A 21,698-nucleotide genomic window follows, 5' to 3' on the forward strand; every position below is an offset into this window, starting at 1 on the left:
TCCTCACACCAGGGATGATTCAGGTGATCCTGAGCAGACAGTAGACATGCATACTGTACTGATTTTGGTTGGGTGCTGGGGTGGCGCTGTGTGCTGCCCTGGTGTCCATGCCATGCCGAAGCACTCTAAGTGTGCAGTAAGGTGCTCCTGATTTTGTAGAGAGAAATGGCTTGTTTATGGCAGGATTAACACATAGCTGAAGTGCCTTATAGTAAGGAACCCTAGAAGTTCCTTTTTTTCCTTTTTTAAAATTTCCTAGACATCCTGAACACTCGTAGGCAGAGTTTAGGATGACGTATCATCCTTTAATCTTCTGATCGTAGAAACAGATTGGAGAGCTTTACAGGTTGCTGTGTGAACAGATCCCTCTAGGACATATGATACCTGAGATGTGTTGCTCTTTGCTGTGAAAACTTGTGATGGTTCAACAACATAACAGCACTAAAGAGGCTCTATGGGTTATGGGTGACATCTTTATCTGCCTGCTACACCAGTGCACAGCATTTCAGCTTATAGCGTAGCATTTTTTTCTCATGTTGCTGGCAGTAGCCACAGTGATTTTGTGTGGTCTGCAAATAGTAAAGGGCCTGGAAATGCCTCTACTGGGGGAGGCGGGTGGATAAATAAATAAATAAATAAATACGGACTATTTAGCAACGTATGTCTGCTTAAGTCTTAGGGAGAGGGTTTTCTCCCCAAATGCAGAAAATTTTGAGGGGGGCAAAGTGAAGCAAGGGGGGAGAAATGGGCTGGAGAGGAAAGCCCAGAAAAAGGATGCTGGATCAAATGAATGAATTCTGGCAGCTGAGTTCCAAGTCAGTATATGTGAACACGAAAGGGTTTAACTTTGAAAACAAACACTGCAGGGAAAAAATGCATTATCTTTCCCCTATACAAAGGAACTGCAAAGCTAATTAGGACAGTATTGACTTGACTTCTCATCCTTTGACATGTAGAAGATATTTACTGGTGTCTGTGGTGAGAAATCTTTCTCTGAACTTCGTCTAACTCCATGGGCTTAGCCATATCTGTATAGCTGGATGTGATAGCTGTTACTTGTTCAGCTTCCTTGTTGCTGGGAGCTTCTTTTTTACTCTTCTTTTTTTTTTTTTTCTTTTTCGTTTTCCTGATGATGTCAGCTATTTGAGGACTTCTTTTCAGGCTCTGCAGTGCTTCTGACAGGCTCTGGGTTACCTGAAAATGGGAATTAGCTATGAGAAAATAGAGCCCTCTAAACTTCTCCTGCTTTCCCACCCCACCCCACCCCCCGCTGTGTTTCAGGCATTCACAGCCTCCAGCATCCTGCGCACGCACATCCGCCAGCACTCTGGAGAGAAGCCCTTCAAGTGCAAGCACTGCGGCAAAGCCTTCGCCTCGCACGCCGCCCACGACAGCCACATGCGGCGCACGCACAGCAGGGACAAGGGCTGCACTTGCTCGCTGTGCGGCCAGCACTTCCCCGAGCAGGAGGATTACCACTTCCACATGAAGAGCCATGCTGCTCATTAGTCAAAGGTGGATGGGTCCTGGACCAGCTTCATGTGTGTATTTGTGTATGTGCATGTGTGTGCACACCGCAGGAGGTGACATTTACCCTCGCGATGTGGGTCCCAAGCTCCTCTCTAAGCGCAGGGCACTGGCTTATCTTACTGGGTACCCTGGCTCCACGCTGGGGTGAACTCCGACATGCACTAACCCTTCCTCCCCTTCCTGCGCTCTCATTTTCACAGCCAGGAGTGAATGCCACCTCCCAAGAACCTTTCATGTGTGAATATCACTGTGATGGACGTTACCATACCTCTAATGCACCAGTCTATGGACTGCCTGCTGCTGTCCATGCCGAAGCACATGTAAGGGATTTTTTTAGCAAGTGTGTTTACCAAAGCCAATTTAGCCTGTTTGTTTCAGCACATGAGCAGGTGTAGGGCATATCTCCCCATATTATGGAAGCTCCTTAATGACTCCCTAATTAAATGCAAATGTGGTGGGAGCAGCACAGGGGTATTTAGATCTGTTTGGCCACAGAGCCAGGTGAGCTGACCACAGGGAACTCCAGGACAGTGGCATTGCTCTGGGGATAGTGACACCACTTCAGGTCAGTGACACCAACCCTTCCTCAGCCTGTTCTGGCTGCAGCAGTGGTATGGGGAAGACCAAACCTGAAGCTGTTCCCAAGCACCAGTGAGCTCCTAGGTGGGTCACCAGCGCTCCGGCAGTCTCAGAGAGGCTTTGCACTGAGCTCAGCACAGGCCAGGAGTTGACGTGATCCCACCCATGTGCTCTTCTGTTTGAGTCTCAAGGCACAAAGGTTTTTAAATCAAGCCTGCGGTACATCCATTTAGGAAGGGGGAAAACTTTACCCTAATCTTCAATTTAAGATATGTATGATGGACAGTCCCGAGACTTCTCAACTCCAAAAGATTTCTGCATGTGAAATTCCCTCCCCAGACCGTGGGAATGTCTTCTCATTTGTGGGAAGGCTGGAAGACCTCACCCTCCTTTTCTCACTGGCCAGGCAATATGCAAGCAGGTCAGAACTGATGTGTGCAGGCTTTCTATTGATTTCTTTTTCAGGAAGGGGAAGTCTTTGCTTATGAAAATGACATTTGCTTTCTATAAAAAAGCTACTCTTAGCTATGGATGAATATTTAATCTAGGACCCTAAAACTGGTTTTCTTTTGCACTCTGACTTGGAGACTTGGAATTGCTATTCCAAGTTAGACATCCTGTCCTTTCATACCAACAAACTGACCCAGATGAAAAGAAATAATTTTGGTGTAAAATCCTAACTGATTAGACCCCGATTTTTGCAAAAGATTTCCATAATAATTAAGAATCTTTAACAATGTGTCATTCCCTGGCAATGTGAAAGCTCACCTGGAGGTCTGTGCTGGTGGACCACTGTGTATAGGGAGTGTCACGACTGGTGCAGAGGCCCCTATCTGTCACTGCATGAGCAGTGTGGTGGGCAGGGGTTTTCATCTGCGAGGGGTTCCTGTGTCGTTGAGATTGTTTTGTTGCATCCAGGAGGGGTAATAGAAGCCCTTGCTGGAGCTGATTCATTAATGCAGATGGTTTGATGTCGTTGGGATAATAAAGTTCTCCTTTAATATCCTAAATCAGCTAGGATTAATGAGGACTTTGAGCATAAGTACAGAAGATAAAAATGTATTTTGTGCCTAACAACTTTAATATCTCCTTAAATACAGTATAAAACTAGAAAAAAAGTGTTACTTGCACATTTAATTATATCTTGCAGTTACTGTATCTATAAATATATATATAATATTGATTTGCACTAATTTTTACATGGTTTATTGTACCTCAAGTTTCTTTGTCCTCATTATTTTCATGGTGAAAATATGAAAAAATAAATATAGAACCACTTACTTGTTAGTAAAATATCAAGACCCAGCACTGGGGCAGCATATGAATAAGCAAGTATAGCTGGCAGACCTGAATCTTAATTACAGCTGCCCGCCCACAAGGAGGTGTTTTTTCCCATGCATACAGAACCCCAGCCAACAGAAATGTGAATTCTGTGTGTGAAGCCGTTGCTGGTTCAGCCCCATAAATAATCCTGGATTTGGTGAAATCATCAGCTGCTTAATCATCAGCTTGCTTGTAATGAAGCAAGTTATGACTAGGAATGGGTTAGGAGTGCCACGACCGACACGCAGTTAGCTTCACGTGTAGGTAATCTTGTTGTTTCTTGTGAATGAGGGTTATTTAATGAAGTGGTGCATCTTCGGTAGTGCTTTTAGCTGTTTGCATTTTCTTCTGCATAAAGAAGCCCCACATATCTTGTCCTTAAATATTAGCACTCTTCTACAGTATTGTGTGATGAGTTGTCTGTAAAGGAGCATGTGAAGGGTTTCACTTGTACTTGTGGCTGAAGGTACTGGTTGTCTTGCACATTAAACTTGTATGTGTAAGTGTTTTATTCTAATTATTGAGGCTATTACTTTGAGATTCACAGAAAGGATGAAAATAAATTATTTCACAGAATCATGGAATCATTTGAGGCTCTGGTATACATGAATGGGGTGCAAGCTGTTTCTGCCTAGTGCATTGGAGTTGTATATTTGAGGTACTAAGAAACGGATAAAGGGTGTTTCCCATGTTATTTGTAAGTCATTACAGCATCAGACTCTCTCGCTGGGAATTAACAGTCGTCCCCGCTGGGTAGCAGCTGACTGCGACAGGAGCCAAACACAGCCAGCGCCTTGATGGATCGGGCCATAAGTGCCCTCATAGCTGATGAGAACTGAGGCCATTCACTTTTGGACCGAGTTCACTCCCACTTGGAAGTGACATGACTAATCTGGATGGAGCAATAAAAAAAAAATGCATTTAACTGCCCCACAGCATCCTGGTCTGAATAGAGAGCCCCAGCTGTGCCTGCTGCTCCCCTCAGGTGGCACGGGGCTGGGGGCAGCGGGGGTGCACTTGGCCAGCACACTTCACAGCCCTGTGGGGAAACATCGAGCAGTGGGATCGAAGCTGTATTCTGCAAGGAAAACGCAGCGACTGTCAGTGCAAACACTTATGTTCTTGCCAGACAGGGTTTCAGAGATCAGATTTAGATTAGGGGATGCCTCTGTACACGCGTCCTGTTGGCATCCCATGAGCTGATACTTCCCTCCCGAGGGAAGAAAATGTGATAGAAACACATTTACGTGCACCTTTGGTGGTAATGCTGCCAGCAGCCTGGTGAACAAACAGCTCTGGCTGGCTCAGGCAGGATTTCAGGTATTTATATTCATGCACGAGAAGGAGGAGGCAGGAGGGAGGGGATGCGTGTATGCCTGTGCACAGCGCGCTTTTTGCCTGGCAGCTGCCCAGGATGGATGCAGCACACAGCCGCTTGCACAGGGTTGGTTTGAAGAAGGGAGCACCCCTTGAGCCAAGGCAAAGGAGAGCAGGAGCTGTGCCTGACACTGCACCCTGCCTCCCCTTTCTCTTGGCTACGATTCAAAATGGTCCCGCCAAGGGGGACAGCAAGCGAGCCACTGGGGTGAATCAGACACAAGGTGGTTCTAAGTGCTTTGCATTAACTTTCGGGGTCTTTTAAATGTTAAACCGAAAGTGATCTAAATAGAAACCAGGGGATGAGGGCAATCTCGCCTATTCTGTTGGGCTGGTGGGAGAGAGATGAGCATGTGTGAGGATAACTCCTGAAAAGCCGCCCGGCGAATGACAATGGTGAGACCAAAACAAAAAGGTGGTCCCACAGCTCAGGCTGGCAAGTGCAAAGCAACAAAGGCCTGTCCAGTGACATCTGCTGCCCCCAGCACCTCCCCAGTGTTCAAACACCTCAGCCCCATCCCCCTGCCCCTCTCCTGCTGCCCCCCCGAGCGAGCCGGGAGGAGGGAGGTGGTTACCCAGCCGGGGCAGGCGAGGAGCAGCCTCAGTGCATTGCTCAGCGCATTGACGAGAATGGCACAAGCAAACAGCGGTCAGTCCATTAAATGGGGGAGATCATTCACTAGGGAAGCTCTGACTGGCAGCTCTATCCTCCAGGAAGAGGTGTCTCAGGGTACCTAAAGAAGTGTCTACGGTGCCTGAAAGGGGCCTACACGAAAGCTGGGGGGGGACTCTGTGTCACAGGGTGTAGAGATAGAACAAGGGGGAATGGTTTTAAACTAAAAGAGGGAAGATTTAGAGTACATATAAGGAAGAAAATCTTCACTTAGGGGGCTGTGAGGCACTGTCACAGGATGCCCAGAGAAGCTGTGGATGCCCCATCCATGGAGGTGTTCAAGGCCAGGCTGGATGGGGCTTTGGGCAGCCTGGTCTGGTGGGAGGTGTCCCTGCCTATGGCAGGGGTTTGGAACTGGGTGGTCTTTAGTGTCCCTTCCAACCCAAGCCATTCCATGATTCTAGGGTCCGCAGCCTCACATGTGGCAACACAGGGTGTGCCGGGGTCTGGTTTACACTTATGGACACAATCACTGTCACTTTTTTTCCTCTCTCCCCATACCTACGTATCCCTTTACAGTGTCTCTAAATGCACATTCTGTAGGGTGTCAGGCTTTGCTCTCTGCTTTCCTTCTTTTCTGACCTCACGTGAAATGCTTATGTCTGTGTTGTCAGGGTGTTTGACTAAATCTTTAGAAAGGACAGACCTCTGTAGGTGAATGCCTTTTCTGAAAAGCCAATCTTTTCAATGTGTTGGCACCTGAAAGTGCTGGGCAGCACTGCAGGAGAGTACTAGGGCACCTCTGCCTGTCCTACAGCCTCAGTCCCAGCCACTCACTGCACTGGGCAGCTTGTGCTGTAGTGCCTGCCTGCAAGCCCAGCCTGGCTGCATTGCAGTGGTGCAAAACGCAGCTTCATTTCACGGGGCTAACCTCCGGCTAGCCAAGCAATTTGGTGAAGAGTACTGCTGCGTGCCTTAGCATGAAAATACCACATGGTCATACCAGCTGTGGTACTAGCAACTTGTAAAGGAGCAGCGAGATGATCTAATTTCTCCCCCTTTGGCTTCAAGGACTTGAGCAGAGCTTGTAGGAGACACCTTGATCATTGATAGAAATTCAGTAGCAAAGAATATGTCCCCTGTCTATCAATAAAAAGGAAAGGGATGAGTTGTTGGGATATACTGGCCAAAAAAAATGCAATTCACGGATAATCCGTCAGGTAAAATCATGCTGTGGAGACCCTCCTCCCTAGACAGGAAGGTTCAGACCCATCCTTTGGCTTAGTCTGAGTGAAGTCATTGGAGTCCTGTCCAGCGCTGCAGCAAGCAGTGGCTGTGGTTTGGAGAGCACTGGTGTGGTGTGGTGGAAGGGATGGGGATGGGGATGTGGTGGCAGGCCGCCAGGGCTGAGGCACTCCCCAGGGAGGTTTCACTTTCCCACAAGTGACCCACAGGCTCTCAAAGTGGCCACCGCGGTGGCCAGGGCAGCCCCCCAGCTGGCCGGGGCTGACCACCAGCTGAGGGATTACCTGTATTGATCCCTTAATAGCTGTCAAGGTGGAGAGAAAGACTACTCTGCCACAGGCCCTGAGCTCTTAGCAGAGTGGGATCATAAGCACCCCATTAAAAAGGTTTCATTCAATAGCAATCTTTACCAAAGTAAATGGACAACAGCAGCTCCCCCCTCTCCAGTCCCTAATGCAAGAGCCATTACAGTGCAGGAAGGCAGCACGCAGGAACATCTCTTTCCGCAGTATCAGTTTCAACAACATCCTCAAACGACTCTTTTAATGAAAAGTGGATTTTTTTTTTTCCAGGGTCATGAAAACCCCAAGGAACAACCGATGGGGAATCCGTTCACATTCGCAAACCTCCCCCCAGCCCCCAAAGTCTGTAGTGTGGCTGCTTCCCACCCAGGCACCCATCAGTGAGCAGTGCGGGGGGAAGCAGGCTGGCAGCAGGTTATTTGCCCAGGGCTATGAGTTCTTTACCTGTCCCCCAGACCCTTTCCCAAGGGTGCTGTCAGCCAAATATTTTGGAGGTTTGAGTAAGGAGACTCTGAGCTCAAGTCAGTGTGGGAAAGGCTGCCTGGACTTAAGGGCTTTTAAGTTGGTTTTGTGTTTTTATCCTGCTGTCACACCACAATCACAATGCTAACATAGCTTTCTTCTGTATGTTTTGTTTTTTGTTTTAACTGTGTAATATCCAAATTGAAAAGTATGTTAATTTTGGTAGGAATAACTTAAGAGTGACTGGCCAGATCTCTTCAGATCTTCTGTGCAATCCAGTTCTGCTGCTGTCAGTTCTGTAACTGTAAGCCACGAGCAGTAGGGCCTGGCATGACAAAAACATTCCTCTTTTATGGCTTTGATTGATTTCATCTCATGGGAGCTGTTTGGGCTGGAATGTTATTATGACAAAAAGGTTCTATGGAAAGGTTAAAGGAGAGCAGTTGTTCTTTCAAATAATAGAAAATCATTTAATTTTGGAGAAATTCAGAAGAGAAGAGAAACTAAAGTGACTGGTAGCATTTAAAACTTCCCCAAAAATTCCTGGAACTTTTTGCTCAGTGACTTTTTTTGTTGTTGTTGTTTTGTTTTAATTGTATTTATCTGGTAGATGGATCACTTATTTTTCTGGCAGCAGTAACAAAATCATTATCTTTTTTTTTTTTTTTTTTAAATTTTTATCTTTACTGTTTCTTTAGTCTATGTCTTTAGGACTCATCCTGCTAGCAGCAGAATTATATATGTTTAGAACAAATTACATCTCTCTATGATGTATACCAATAACCAAAGATGATGCATGTTGTGTTTATACAGGTTTGTGCTTTTAATTATTGTCATATGAAAGAAAACAAAACAAACAAAAAAAAACTTCTTTCCATAGTACTCATGACACAAGGTATGAAACTTGTAGATAATAATAAAGTTATACTAGGTGGGTTAAAATCAAAGTGATGTATTTCTGGATTATATGATTCCTATTTACTTTTGGTTTTATAACCATATATTTTATGAATAACCCTGTCCTCTACAGTGTGTACATATTTGCCAAACATATTTACCATTCCTAACAGAGTATGTTTTGTATTCATGTGTGTATGTATATGCACACATTTGTGCATTTGTGTACACATAGGTATTCCTGTGGATATGCATAATATCTATCGAAAATGTCCCTTTGACATCAAGCAATCCTGGATATTCTAGTACACTATAGAACTTAAGAATGTCTACTGTCATTCAAGGTAAAGATTTATTTCTTATTTGGATGCTATTATCACTGCAAAAATACTGAGTACACTAGAGCTTCTTTTCAAGAAATGCTGTGACTAAAACTAGGTACTCAACTTCACCAGTTTATTTCCCAGCCCAGTCTGGAAGGAGGGCTAGCAGATGACCTTACAGCAATAGCAGATGGCAGTCTGTCTTGTTGTACCGCTGATTACGGCTGTGTCCCCCTTGGGCCCCTATGGTTCTTACCCCTTTCAGTCTCTGTGTTGAGTTGGTATTTGGCATTCCTTATATTTTCTTGCATTTCCAAGACCCTTCTGTAACAATGAAAGAGCTAATGGTGCCCAGCTGAAGGTGCAAGTCCTCTGAAGGAGCTGCTCTGGGAATATATTGTTATATGTAATATATGCTTTTGCTGAGCTATTCCACTTCATAGTGTTACTGTATTGGTATTGGGGATCAATAGATCTGGGCTATGCAGGTCTGTATTTGTCAACTTTCCAAGTCATATTTTCAAAGATTTCTACGTGTAAGAGTAATCAAAGGGTCAACCTCATAAATAGTTGAAAGCCAAAGGGAAGCTATTATAGAGATTAGAAACTCCCGTGAAGTTTAACTTGCAAAGTCCAAAAAGAAGCAGTTGTCTGCCTCTCCTGGAGAGCAAGACAACATCCCTTGTCCCTTCCTCGACTGGCAATTCAGCATTATCCAGAAGCATTGCACGTTGCTTATATACATGTCAATTCCAGGGGGCCCTTAAGAAAAGAACTTTTAACCTGCTATTGTAACCATTCTCATGGGAGGCTGCTGCCTCCCACCTTTCGCCTTGCAGGGGACGGGGTGTACTTATTTTAATTCAGCATCGGCATCTTCACTGCTCTCTTTTCTCTTCGACGTCACCTGCAGGGTCTGGAATCAAAACAAAAAATAAAGTAAAGCTAAATAATAATAATGAAAATGTCAAGATTTAGTGGATTAGTGTATGTCTGGAGAACAAGAGCCAAGGTTTTACAAATTCAATCCATTTTTGCCTTGCTAAACACGGCATTTAAAAGTGTCAAACCTTAAGAAGCAGTCAGCTGGGTTAACTACCTCCGAAGGGGCAAACAGGTCTTTCAGTGCTATTCATCACCTTAAAGACCGTGCTCTTCACACGCAAGTTCATGAGTTTGGACTATTTTACTGAAACCTGCATATAAATTAGACAGTTGTCTTCTACCTTTTTTTTTTTTCTCTTTTTTCTCTCTCTCTCTTTTTTTTTTTTCTTAAACAACTGTAGGATTATTGCGAGCTTTCACGTCCGTTGGACAGCAATATACCTATATATATATATATATATTTAATTTGTGTGTGTGTTTTTTCCTACCCGGATCTTTAAAGATTTTATCACGATCAAATACTTCCTTTTCCAAAAGGCATAGCTAAGATGGGGGGAAGGTATACCTATTTTATTTTATTTTATTTTATTTTTTATTTTTTATTTTATTTTATTTTATTTTATTTTATTTTATTTTATTTTATTTTATTTTATTTTATTTTATTTTATTATTTTATTTTTTTAAAATCTTATTTATTTTTTATATTCCACGCAATTGCCGTTAAAATATTCAATTCACTTAAAATTACCAAGGAAAACCTGCCAGATATGGTCCCTTGTGGCTGGACATCTAGACCAGGGCAAAACATCTCTGAATCATCTTGAGGAATTCGCGACGGGACTTATATTCATGTCATTGCTAACATTTTTTTTTTTTAATCGGTAAAATACACGTCATTTCCAATCACTGCTTTTCTCTGCCGCGCATTCGCCGCTGAACCTTCTCTGGGGAAGGGATGATTTTTTATGCTTTAGGCACCTCGGTCTCTGGAAGCATCGTTTTGGGAGGGAGCGACACCGGTACCGCCAGGACCGCCCGGCCGGGTGAGATGTGCGGTGGGAGACCCGTGCAGCTGATCGATGGGAAAGGGTGCTAAAAAGTGATTTATCCATAAATGTCCCCCAGAATACCCAGCACGGCCCGCAGGAGCGTTACTTTATCTCTGAACTAGCTTCCTCCCCTCCTTCTCGGGGCTTACTGCCTGCACTAATAGGGTCTCGGGTCTTTTCCTGATAGATGCCTGAATGGTAGGCAGTAGATTTAGAGATAATGATGACAATGACTCTGATAATGGCCGGCTCCGTAGCCTAAAGCTGGCGGCGGGGAGTGTGAAAGGATCCTGGCCCAGGCGGGCCCAGCACTTTCCTCCCTTCCTGCTGGGAGATTATCTCCACCCTCAGGAGTTTAACTTGCTCTGAGGGTCAGCCCTCTTTGACCCGCTCCCTTCTGACACCGGGATTGACATGTAAAGGTATTTTCGAGCATCCCTATTGATTTCAGCACAATGGAGCCATCGCGGCACAATGCCCCAGCCCTGGGCTTCCCGGCCCTGGCAGCAGCTGCTCAGGGGCAGGGGCAGGGGATGGATGGAGCAGGACGGGGCTCTGCTGAGTGCTGGCTGCCACCGTCCCCAGGGCGCCTTCCCCAGGGCAGTCAAGACAAGGTGGAAGCTTGCAGGAGAGGGAGGTGTTTGGGCAACCTTCTGACCGACGTGTTTGTAACCAATGTTTATCATGTCTTCTTTGGCGCTCCCCAGAACAAGGAAAGTTTCCCCCTTGAACGTTTCAGTGTGCTGGCCTCTGCCAGGTCCTTGTCTTGTCCTGCTGAATAGATCTTCCTAATCCCGTTTGTTCGATTCCTTTTGACTTTCCAAGGGCAGAGCTTGCATTTACATGCCTGGTGAGGTGGTTGCTAGATTATTGTATGTATGCCTCCATAACCAACATCAGAAACTCACGTAACATTCTACTAAGCTAATAGCTCTCCCTCTTTTGGCATTTGTAGGTGTAGGGCATCTATCCTCACTGTAGCTGGGGCTCTAGTAGCTGATCAGAATATCCTAGGCAGGTCTCCCTGAATTCCTTTTCTACCCCTCTGTAATGAAGTTATTTATTTGTTATAGGCACTTAGGCATACATGGAATTTCCTCCTGCATGGCTGAATTTCCTTTTGTGCAGACTTTCTCCTTGGAGTTGAAGCCCTTTTGTTATTTTAAGTAGTGAACAAATCGACACAACTTTGTACCTACTTAAAACTTTCAAGATTATAATTAGCACATATATGGGAAAAGATCTAAGACATACACAGTCTTTAGAAGAAAGACAGATGCCTGTATTGCTTGATTAAACCCTTACTGTCTGCTACACCAGTTACACTAGTTAGAATTTACTCCTTCATTAACAGTGTCTTAAAAAAATAAGTATATTTATGTTGAGATACTTATGGCCTGTTATACCTCTTATTTCCTCAGTAACATACAGTAACTGCTCCCTTCATATCCTGCCCATATTCAAAGGCCTGGTGCAAGGCAGGTATAACAATTAGGTGCTGCTGCTATATGCTTATTGCTTTATATATTTCAGATGTAAAAACATGAGAACATGATTCTCTTGAGATAGGCTGAGGCCTCTTGATGAATGATGAATTCAACAAAAGCCTGAAAACCAGCCTCCTCGCTATGATATTTACTACTGAACACCCACACTTCCCCAGGTGTAGGGGCATGTATGAAGGGGAGAAGTTCCGTTGCAAGAAAAAAAATCGTATTAGAGGATACTGAGATTGTATCACAACAGACACGCTGCAAGAAGCCAAACAGATTAAAGAGAAGAAGCAAACAAATAATTCTAATTCCAGTGAATCATCAAAGCTTTTTTTTTTTTTTTTTTTTTTTTTATGGAAGTGGTTGGTTTCAAATGATAACTGTGGACAGAGTAAAGGAAGACAACTCTTTGGTTGGTATTCCTTTCCTGAGAACAGTGGTGTAAGGTACAAAGATAACATTCCTTAAAAGAGGAAATTTTTGTTATCCCATTATCTTATTTCTGTATTAAATACTTGTCACACTAGAATCTATGCTCTGACATTACTATTTCCTTTTCTTTTGTACCTGAACATTTTGATTCTTAATTCGCTTGTGTGTAAATGTATGTGTGTATTTAGAAAGGCATGCTGATGTAAGTACAAAAAAAAATCTAAGAATGTTATATATTTTCTTGCTTACAGATTACCAGGGATGCATAAAATACGCATTTTGTATTACCTGATTTAAAAGTCTAAACTTGCAATAACAAAATAACAAATCACATGCCTGAAGTCCTATCCTCTGAAGTGAAGCCTGAAGTGAAATTAATATTATGCTTTCCTCTATATTTTACTGTACATTGGATTCACTTGGTTATACAGGTGCTTTAATAGCTTTTAATAAATATTTTGAAATACGTGCATTCACTGTACTAAAGATAATAATAACACATTAACTTTCAATAGTTGTATCGTTCTAATGAAGTAGAAAATAAAGAAAGTTTAATAAAAAATGTGATACAGGTGTCTTTTTACATTATTGTGACATCATTATACAGAATTTTTAGTTACAGGACTGGAAAGGTGATGGTGTGTATGTGTATATACACAGGATTTTGATTGTTTGGGGGAAAATCCTTGTTTTACTAAATGTGGAGATCAAATTATCATATCTTTTCATCAGAAGTCAAACTGCCATTCTGCCTGCTAACCCTTATCATTTATTCTGATAATTTCAGTTTATGATCTTTTTGCTAAAAGCAAGTGAAGAAAATTGTCTTCTCTGTCCAGGTCTGTTCTGGACAGTGCAGGTTTCTTCTGAAGAAAAATGCAGTTTTGAGGGATAAAGCTTTCAACAAGCTCTCCATGAATAGGCTTCCTGATGTTTGTCAGTCACTGGGAGTTTCTGGGGTCAGTACGTAACAGAGACCAGCATCTCCATGTCTGAAGACTTTTGCTCTTCTTATGAAATAGTGCTCCAGGCACAACACTTGAACTTTTGCGCTTCCTCCAGTCATGGCATGTTTTACTAAAGGAATAGGACAAATTCTTTGGGACTCCAGAGGCTCAGCTGGTTTCTTACTGATACAGGAAATCCCAGTAGGGAAAAAAAAAAAAGCAACTTTTTGAGGAGTTTCCATGTCCATGGGAGACACCAGGAGGAGCTAACTGGAGCTTTCTGTGGTCTTTGTAAAATTCACTTAATGGCTGAGTTTTTGTTTTGTTTTTTGTCTTTGTTTTTTCCCTGATTGTGTCTTTCCATGAGCACAGATGTCCTTGGCTGCTCTTCATTGATAACTGATACAAAGCCCCTGTTCTACTTTGCCACAATGTCTGTAACCAAAATAATAATAAATAAATAAATAAATAATTTTTTTGAGAAGGGACCAAAAGTTCTGGATAGAACAGATAGAATATTTGCTCTTGCTGAAGGCTTCTTGAAGGCTTCTTACTAGAAATTGATTTCTTGATTTTTTTTTAATGCCTTTTAACATAAATATACTCCCATTACACTTCAGGTTTCAGAAAGTAAGAACACATATGATTGACATCTGTAAGTATGTCTGTGTGCAGCATATGTGCCCTTTTCAGTGATCCTATTGAACATATCTCATCCTAAGATGTGTGACCTTGAGTTGTTATTGTTTTAGTAAACTCAGCCTGGTTAGGAATCTTCCATTAATGCCCTAGAATGAAAGCTACGGCTCTGGCCCCTGGGATATCAGCAATAGAGGAATTTCACTGCCTCTGGACACTGAAATCCACTTGTTAAAATATATGCTAAGTGCGATATATCCTAACCTGAAATTTTTCATTTGTTTTTAGGGTGACAGCATGCTATGTGGATTTTTCTGTTGTTACAGGTTTTTTTTTTTTTTTTTAATGTCATCCTTTGTTTGTATTTTAGAATAACAATTCCACACACTTGGAAGAAATATATGGAAAAAATAGGTTTTTTTTTTTTATATATATACAGCCATCTTTTTTGTTTGTTTGATTGATTGATTTGTGTTTGTGTTTTTTTTTTTTTTCCAAGGCACATCTGAAGAGAAAAAAAAGAAAGGATTTTCATACATCATGGAGCTACCATACTTGATGAGCAGGTTCACCCTGTTTAAGCTATGAATGCTTTGGCAGGTAACTAATGACCTGATACAAGAATGTGTAACTGAGAATGCATAATTCAACGAGAATCTTTGGTGTTAGAGGTCCGGGCAAATTTTAACTAGCCTGTTGTTGCAATCCCAAGGAAAGTGAGAAAAAGAATCAGCAGCAAATATTGAAAGAGGATGACATGGATTCAAACAGGATGTGTGGTTTGTGATAACAGCACTGAGAAAACAAATGGGATACAAAGGCAGTATAGCACTGTTAGCAACTATTTAGATCATCACGAAGTCCAGAGGTGTCTAGAGGAAGATCGGGTTTGGGAGAGCCAGGCCCCATGTTGCTGTTTCTGCCCTTCTAACTCCTAGGCCTAGGGAGTGATGGGCTGTTCCTGAAGCCTTCTCTTGAGCTGTTCCTTCCCCATTACACTAGACAGAAATCTTTCACATTACTCAAAATAATGACCTTGCTATGGTTGTTTGATGATGGCCAGTCTGGTTTGCATTTCAGGGAAAGGCGTATTTGCCCAGATAAAGCCGTTCAGCAGCGTTATGTCCAGACAGTGATTAGGAGAGCATCACCATACAGTCCTGCAGAGCGTGGCTGCCACAAGAAGCAATATGTCCCAGTGCCAGAAAGTGGTGGCCACCATGCTCATGGCAGTATTAGGAGGATGAGAGAACTCACAGCTGCACAGAAGGAAAGAAGTTGAAACGACATCTTACTGAGTCAAGGGAAGGAATGGTAGTCTTTATGCGCCTGACCAAACCTGTGTTGTCCTATTCCCTGGCTGTAGCCAGTTTAGGGCAGCTACACAATGCTCTGCAGCATATGTAAGACCTTGGCAGCAGGAGCTGATTGCCCTTCCAGTGGTGTCTGCCGGCTGTGTTGCTGTTTGTGTCTTGTGATGGTTATCTGGCTTGCATGTTTCTGAGTGGGGTGAGGGGTGTTGGGAAGGGAGAAGAAATGGCAGTGGGGAAAAAAAAAGTACAGGTAGAAGGTATCAGTTACCACATGAATATCAGTGAGAACGAGGTTGGACTTTTTAGGCACCTTATCAGAGCAAGGTAAAGGTCGAGGAAGTAATGGAGGGTGAGGAGGAAACAGAAGACAATGTAAGGAGGAGGAGAGGAAAGGTAGAAGGACAAGACAAATGAAAGACCACATCTGAGAAAACGGAAAGGAAGGAGGGTGGTGGAAATCATCAGATCAGGTGGGTTGGAGACTTGATAGGTGTTGGGCCTCTTCACTGACCTGGAGTATGGTAGAAAAGCAGCAAGCCAAAACTATCTGAAGAGCTGTTTACTGTTCTCTAAGCAGTGAGGGCCAAGCCGCTCCATTGCTCCAGGAGACCCCCTGGTGACAGGGGAGAAAGGAAGCTCGCTAAGCCTGAGTGTCCTGTTCAAGTATAGATGTGCTGGCTGGGCCAGGGTGGGAGCAGCCCCATCCCATACGAGGGGAAAAGGACTTCTCCTCTGCTGCTCTGGTGGCCCTGGCACGTCTGCCTGCACCCCAGGGCAGGGCACCTTCAGGGTACAGGAGTGCTAAGGACCCATGTTGCTTTAGGTGCACTTCCCTTTCTCCTCATGTTTGACTTTGTTTTGAAGACCAGGCAAATCTGCTTAGTGCAGTTTGATGAATGAAAGGATTATTGCAAGCTGCTTAAATGCTTATCTTTACCAGCAAAGCGTGCCTCCCCCTGCCAGCCAGCGAGCGCAATGCGAGCGCACCCTGCTCCTCGGGGTGCCTGCCTCTCGGGGTGCTGCACTGCTGGGGACAGGACACAGTGGGGCTCCCTTACAGAGCCCTGGTGTCAGCGGCAGAACTAGCTTAAAATCTTCCTGCCTAGGGACACCTTTCCTTGTGTTCACACCATCCCTCTCTGCCCACATCAGAGGGCCGATCCTAACCAAAGCTGTGCCAGTGACTGGGCTCTGGCGAGCCCCGTGGAGAGGACAGGAAGACACACTCTCCTAGAGGTGGGGGGAGAAGGGAAGCTATGGGGAACCTCTTAAATTGGTTCCTGCTTTAAGTTAAGGTGCTGCTTTAAACCCATTTCTCACGAATATGTGCCCTCAGGAAAGCTATCCAAACTCAGGTACTTGGCTCTCCAGTCTTGTTTTGGCTGAAATGTCTGTGCACAGGCATTGTGCACAATGTTCTCTCCTTAGCAGGAGAGAGAAAGTGTCCACAATTCGGGCATAATTCTATCTCTGTAAAGCTGCAACAATATTATTTTCACTCCCACCTTCTCTAGCTATGCAAATCCACATGCCGGTGAAGCCATGTTATGTTGCTCACCTCACTCTTGGAGTTGCCAGTGTTGCCAGTTATACTCTCCCCCTTGTTTTGGGCTTCACAGTGCTCTGTTAAGGTTTATCAGCATTATCACTCCTTTCCAGCTTGCAGATGGGAAGTTAAGGCACAGAGAGGTTGTTTGTTGTGTTACATGGATGTTTCTTCCTAACTCGTGGTGCTTTGCCACCAGCACTGTGATGTTAAGCTCTCCACAAGTTAATTCCATGGTATTGTGACTCAAAATATTAGCAAATGGGCTGTTGCATATGCCACATAGCCATTGGTGTCCCCAGCTCCAGCTTGATTTCTCCTAGTATCCTAAGAAAGGCTAGGAACTGAGGATTTATCGGATGGCATTGGACTGTGTTAATGCAAGAGAAAAAGTACATTCTGCTTCTTCAGTACAGATCACCATCTGTGAAAATGAAATCTTCCTGATTTATTTCACACCTCTAGCATGATGCTGGACTCCAAACTAACAACTGCGTTGCACAAGGATTTTACACAAGTATGATAGGAGGAGTTGTTCAAGACCAGGTCTGCTTTCAAAAGTAGCCATGTTTTTCATGGAGCTGAAACTTCACCTGTAACATCTGCAGCTTTGTTTCAAGAAAACCCTTACATAAGTACTGCTCTGGCCTAACTCTGCCTACCGTACAAATCTCAACATAGGGAGCTAAAAATATGGACAAATGAAAAACGTGAGATTTTGTAACTTCAGGAAATTTCAGGAGGTAGCTCGAAATCATTAATAGCAAAATATTATTTGTTAATATAAACCTTCAAGAAAATGTAGTCATTCCTCCGGTGTAGGAATTTTGGATGTTTTCTTAAGTTCTGTATTAGGAAACTTACCCTAATTGTGAGACGCTAGGGATTTATATACAGAACTCCAGAGAAACAGGGAAGAATAGTTTTGATAGTAACACATCAGGAATTAAAACACTTCCCTAAAGTTTCCCATTGAGTACTGGAAGAAGCGGCCGATTCCTTATCAATCACATGATCAATCGTGATAAAAGCCCACTTTGCCCACGCTTTGTTTTCTAAATGCTCCACCACCGGATTTGTCTAGAAGTAGCCTCTCTAATGGAAGGTTCCCTAAGAAAGAAATGTCATTCACCATCTGTGAGACCGTACACAAAGACAGAAGGCTCAGGAGACACTCCTGCACTATAGAGATGAACAATTGATCCTTGCCACGGTACTATTAAGAGTCCTTGATACCCGCAACCTCCAAGACAATGTATTGTATAGAGAATTGTGGTTTGTTGTCAGTAGCCTGCGGAAAGCATAATGGAGGTACTTGGTACTATAGATTGTTTAGAAAGGCAGACATTGATGAGGAAAAAAAAAACAAAACTTGCTCATGTGATCTGAAAATTAAAACCCAGCGAAAATAAGAATAACAATGGCATTTAATTATAAACCCTTGTGCTTGCATTCTCCCAGTGGCTACTCTACCTGTGCTGCTCCTCGTTTGCAGACATTCTCAGCACAATACGGTGCTCATGAGCTCTGTTATTCAGATGGCTTTGGTCTGGAAGTTGTCTGTTCCTATTTGGAGAATAAATGGTGGATAGTTAACAGCAAACATCAGCCTTACTTACCGACCCTTATCCTAAATTCCAAAGATGCAAACCAGAAGTGGTCTCCATTAGTAAGGAGCGTGCTGTAAGCTGTACCTTTTACTGTCTTTGCTGTTGCCAGGAGGTCTACTTACTACGGGTGGGAGAAATGGAAAAGGGATGTTTTTCTTGTTTGGCTGTTTTTTGTTTGTTTGGGTGGTGGTTTTTGCTTGTTTGTTTGTTTGTTAGTTTGCCCTCCTTATAGTTGAAAGCTATACCATCTCAAATAAACTTACTGAAAACAACAGCAACCTTTTTTATAACAAGTACAGCTATCTAATGTGCAATCTCTGCTGAATCGGACTTTTGGAGAACTTCGAATATAATTTTCACTATCAGTACTGATATGAAAAACAAAAACCCACAACTGATGATTGTGAAATTTATGCATTTAGGTCTAGCATCCACTAATAACTAAAATAGTGCTGGCAGTGGTCAAGCATTGAGTAGGAAAGTGGGAGCCTGAGAATGAAGAGTTGCAAAACAGGAGTTGCCTGATATATTTTGCAGCTGTTATGGATATGTTTGAATTCTCTGCTGGCAAATTCAGATGATGCCAGGGAAGGAAATGAGTGATTTTCTTCTGCCAAGATATGGGTGGTGTTTAGGCCTTCAGAAACAGTACAGCAACAGAGTTAGGGCAGAGGAGTCAAGGGAGAAGGAAAGGCCACCCTCTCCCATCTACACTTGAGCCACCCGTAGTTAAACTCACATTGACTCTGGGGGGGGGGGGACTGTTTTGGCTGTGTGGACTGAAATATTCCTTCAGCAAGGACATAAATGCTGACATTATAAAGATAAAGTAAGAAACCTGTCCTCCCTGCCCTCACACAGACATATGGAGGGTAGGGTCAGGCAGGGCACCTGCAGGAGGTGCAGGAAAGAGCCACTACATACCCAGTACCATTTTTCACCAGCAACAGCTAAATATTCAGAAAACTTCACTTCAGCACAGAGGTGCCAGCAATATGTCTATGCCACTGTGAGTTTTATTGCAAATGTGGTTAAGGTGGGCAAGGCGTTTTGCCAAAATACGTCACTATATGATTAGACTCATGACTTGTAGCTTTAATTTTGCAGCTGTGAAGAAGTACAGTTAAAAAAACAAAGGGACTGTGGCTCTGTGTCTTCAGATAAAATTGCTATCCTTAGTTTGCCCTTGCACAGTTCAGCATCAGTGCATTATTGATTAGAATTAGGAAGTTAATAAGGTTTGGGCTAATTAATCAGATGGGTAGGGACTGGAACTGCACTGCAAGGCTTAATCAAGTCATCAAAGCTCTCAAACCATGAAGAAGGTAATTAAAGGAAAAGGATGCCTGTTATATAGTAACAAGAATCTAGGAGAGGACAAGAACAAGATAGAGAACCTCCATTTTCTTTTGTATGTTTTTCTGGTATAAATCAGACCAAATGACCCAAGTATAGTGCTCAGCTTCCTATCAGCAAATTAAGTTGGATGAATGTATAAATCACATCAGAGAGGATTTTAGTCCAGCTAGTCTAATTGCCAAGAAATCTATGTTTGCTCGTACTGGCCTTTTCTTTGCAATATTGAGGCTGGCAACACAATTTCTTACTGCTTGAGCTGGTTGCTCCAAGGTGGCTGGCTGTGGAAGGAGGCAAGGTGGCTTACAAACCTAATAACGAAAACATGTTTGTTAAGGCAAAACCAATTAATGTGAACCATTATTTTGTGGCTTATAAGTGTTTATTATAGAAGGTTGAATCTTAAACTTTCTTTACGCAATTGCTTTGTTGCGAGTAATCAGAGTACCACAAAAACCTTAGTGGTTTCATTAAGAAGCAAGTTTATAGCCTCTCTGATTGTATTTTGTAGCTCATTGCTCTCACATTAACAGTAATGTGGGTGAGGTTTGGTTGTTGTTACTGATGGATTTTTGTTTTGTTTTGTTTTTAATCAAAAGGTACACAAGAAATAAACACTAATGGCCTAAAAATAGCATTTCATGTTTCTTCCATAAGTACAGTCATGGACAGATATAATATTTAATGTAAGCTACCAATAGCAGCTTTTCTTGCTGAAGTAGCAGCTTTTTTTTGCATCCAGAGTTGATTTATGTGTTATTTTACTGGAAATTTCAGAAAAATATTTTATTTCGATAACTTATGCTTGTTTTAATTCTGCTTTCAAAACTAAACTTTTCATATTTGAATCTTTTTATTACAAAAAGAAATAAAGTAATCCTTTGGAGGAAAATTCAGAAAAGCAATTAAAGAAATTGGCACTGAAGAAACAACTACAGTGGTAGGTGAAGCATTTGAATTTTCATGAGCTGGCATTCTCATCTTGTGTCTTTACCAGAGGGGACTTTGATTTCATAAGTGCCTAGCAAAAATAAAAATAAAATCAAAAACCAGTGTAGTAAAACATTTATAATGAAGAAAAATTAGGAAGATTAGTTAGCTTGAAAGCAATTACTGATGAAGTGTGCTTCAGTAATGCAATAGTGATATTTTGATACACCTTGATACGCTATTTTAGATACATTTTGGAACAGTACAATTTGAGAAATGAACTTCTGTCTGTGCATACAAATTATAATTATACCTATGGCCTGAGACATGGAATTCAGGTGTTAATTTTTGTTGTTGGTGGTGATGGTCTTTTCCAGTTTTTGGGAGAGATAAAAAGAGACTCTACCTAGTTCTCTAGTGGGGGATTAAATCCATATGTGTGAATGATATTGATTTACAAGTTTAGCCTGCAGTCAGTATTCTGGAGAAGTGTGCAGGTAATCTTGCTTGTTTTCAGATGAAACTGAGAGGGTGAAATGCTAGAGCTGTGGTGCATGTGTCAAATTAGTTTTGAGATTAAGTTTTGTGCCTCAATGAGCAGCTGACAGCCATGAACATGGGACTGTTCATTCATTAGAGAGAAAGCATTCTCCTCCTCCCAAAAATTGTGCTGTGTTCCCTACCCAAGTTCAATTTTACCCTGTACTTCACTCACAAACTATGACTACAGAATGCCAGCAAAAATCCTGTCTATCAGTACACAGTGTTTCACACCTGGACTTGCAATCTAGGCTGAATGGTATTTCTGTTGGAGGTTTTTTTGTTGTTGTTTTGTTTTTCCAGATGA

The 21,698-nt window shown here is 42.8% G+C and overlaps 1 protein-coding gene and 1 long non-coding RNA gene across 3 annotated transcripts in view; one reads left to right on the top strand and one right to left on the bottom strand.

The window, feature by feature from the left end:
- The window catches only part of PRDM14 (PR/SET domain 14), a 69,022-nt gene that overhangs the window by 5,579 nt on the left and 41,745 nt on the right, over nucleotides 1-21,698 (top strand). The window contains exons 7-8 of one of the 2 annotated variants that reach the window (XR_014579724.1): nucleotides 1,282-11,007; nucleotides 14,596-14,696. Coding sequence is in view for 1 of the 2 variants with exons in the window: in XM_083824152.1 (XP_083680278.1) it covers nucleotides 1,282-1,509 (228 nt within the window). In the remaining variant the exon portion in view is untranslated. Of the gene's footprint in view, nucleotides 1-1,281; nucleotides 11,008-14,595; nucleotides 14,697-21,698 lie in introns of those variants that run through there. The other variant, XM_083824152.1, reaches the window with a different exon arrangement.
- On the bottom strand, nucleotides 3,067-20,859 carry LOC310894259. Its single transcript, XR_014579725.1, has 2 exons — nucleotides 18,429-20,859; nucleotides 3,067-9,567 (listed from the first exon to the last, which is right to left on the bottom strand). It is a non-coding gene; the product is annotated as an uncharacterized lncRNA (long non-coding RNA).

The sequence above is a fragment of the Anser anser genome, assembly GCF_964211835.1.
Source record: "Anser anser genome assembly, chromosome: 2".
NCBI lineage: Eukaryota > Metazoa > Chordata > Aves > Anseriformes > Anatidae > Anser > Anser anser.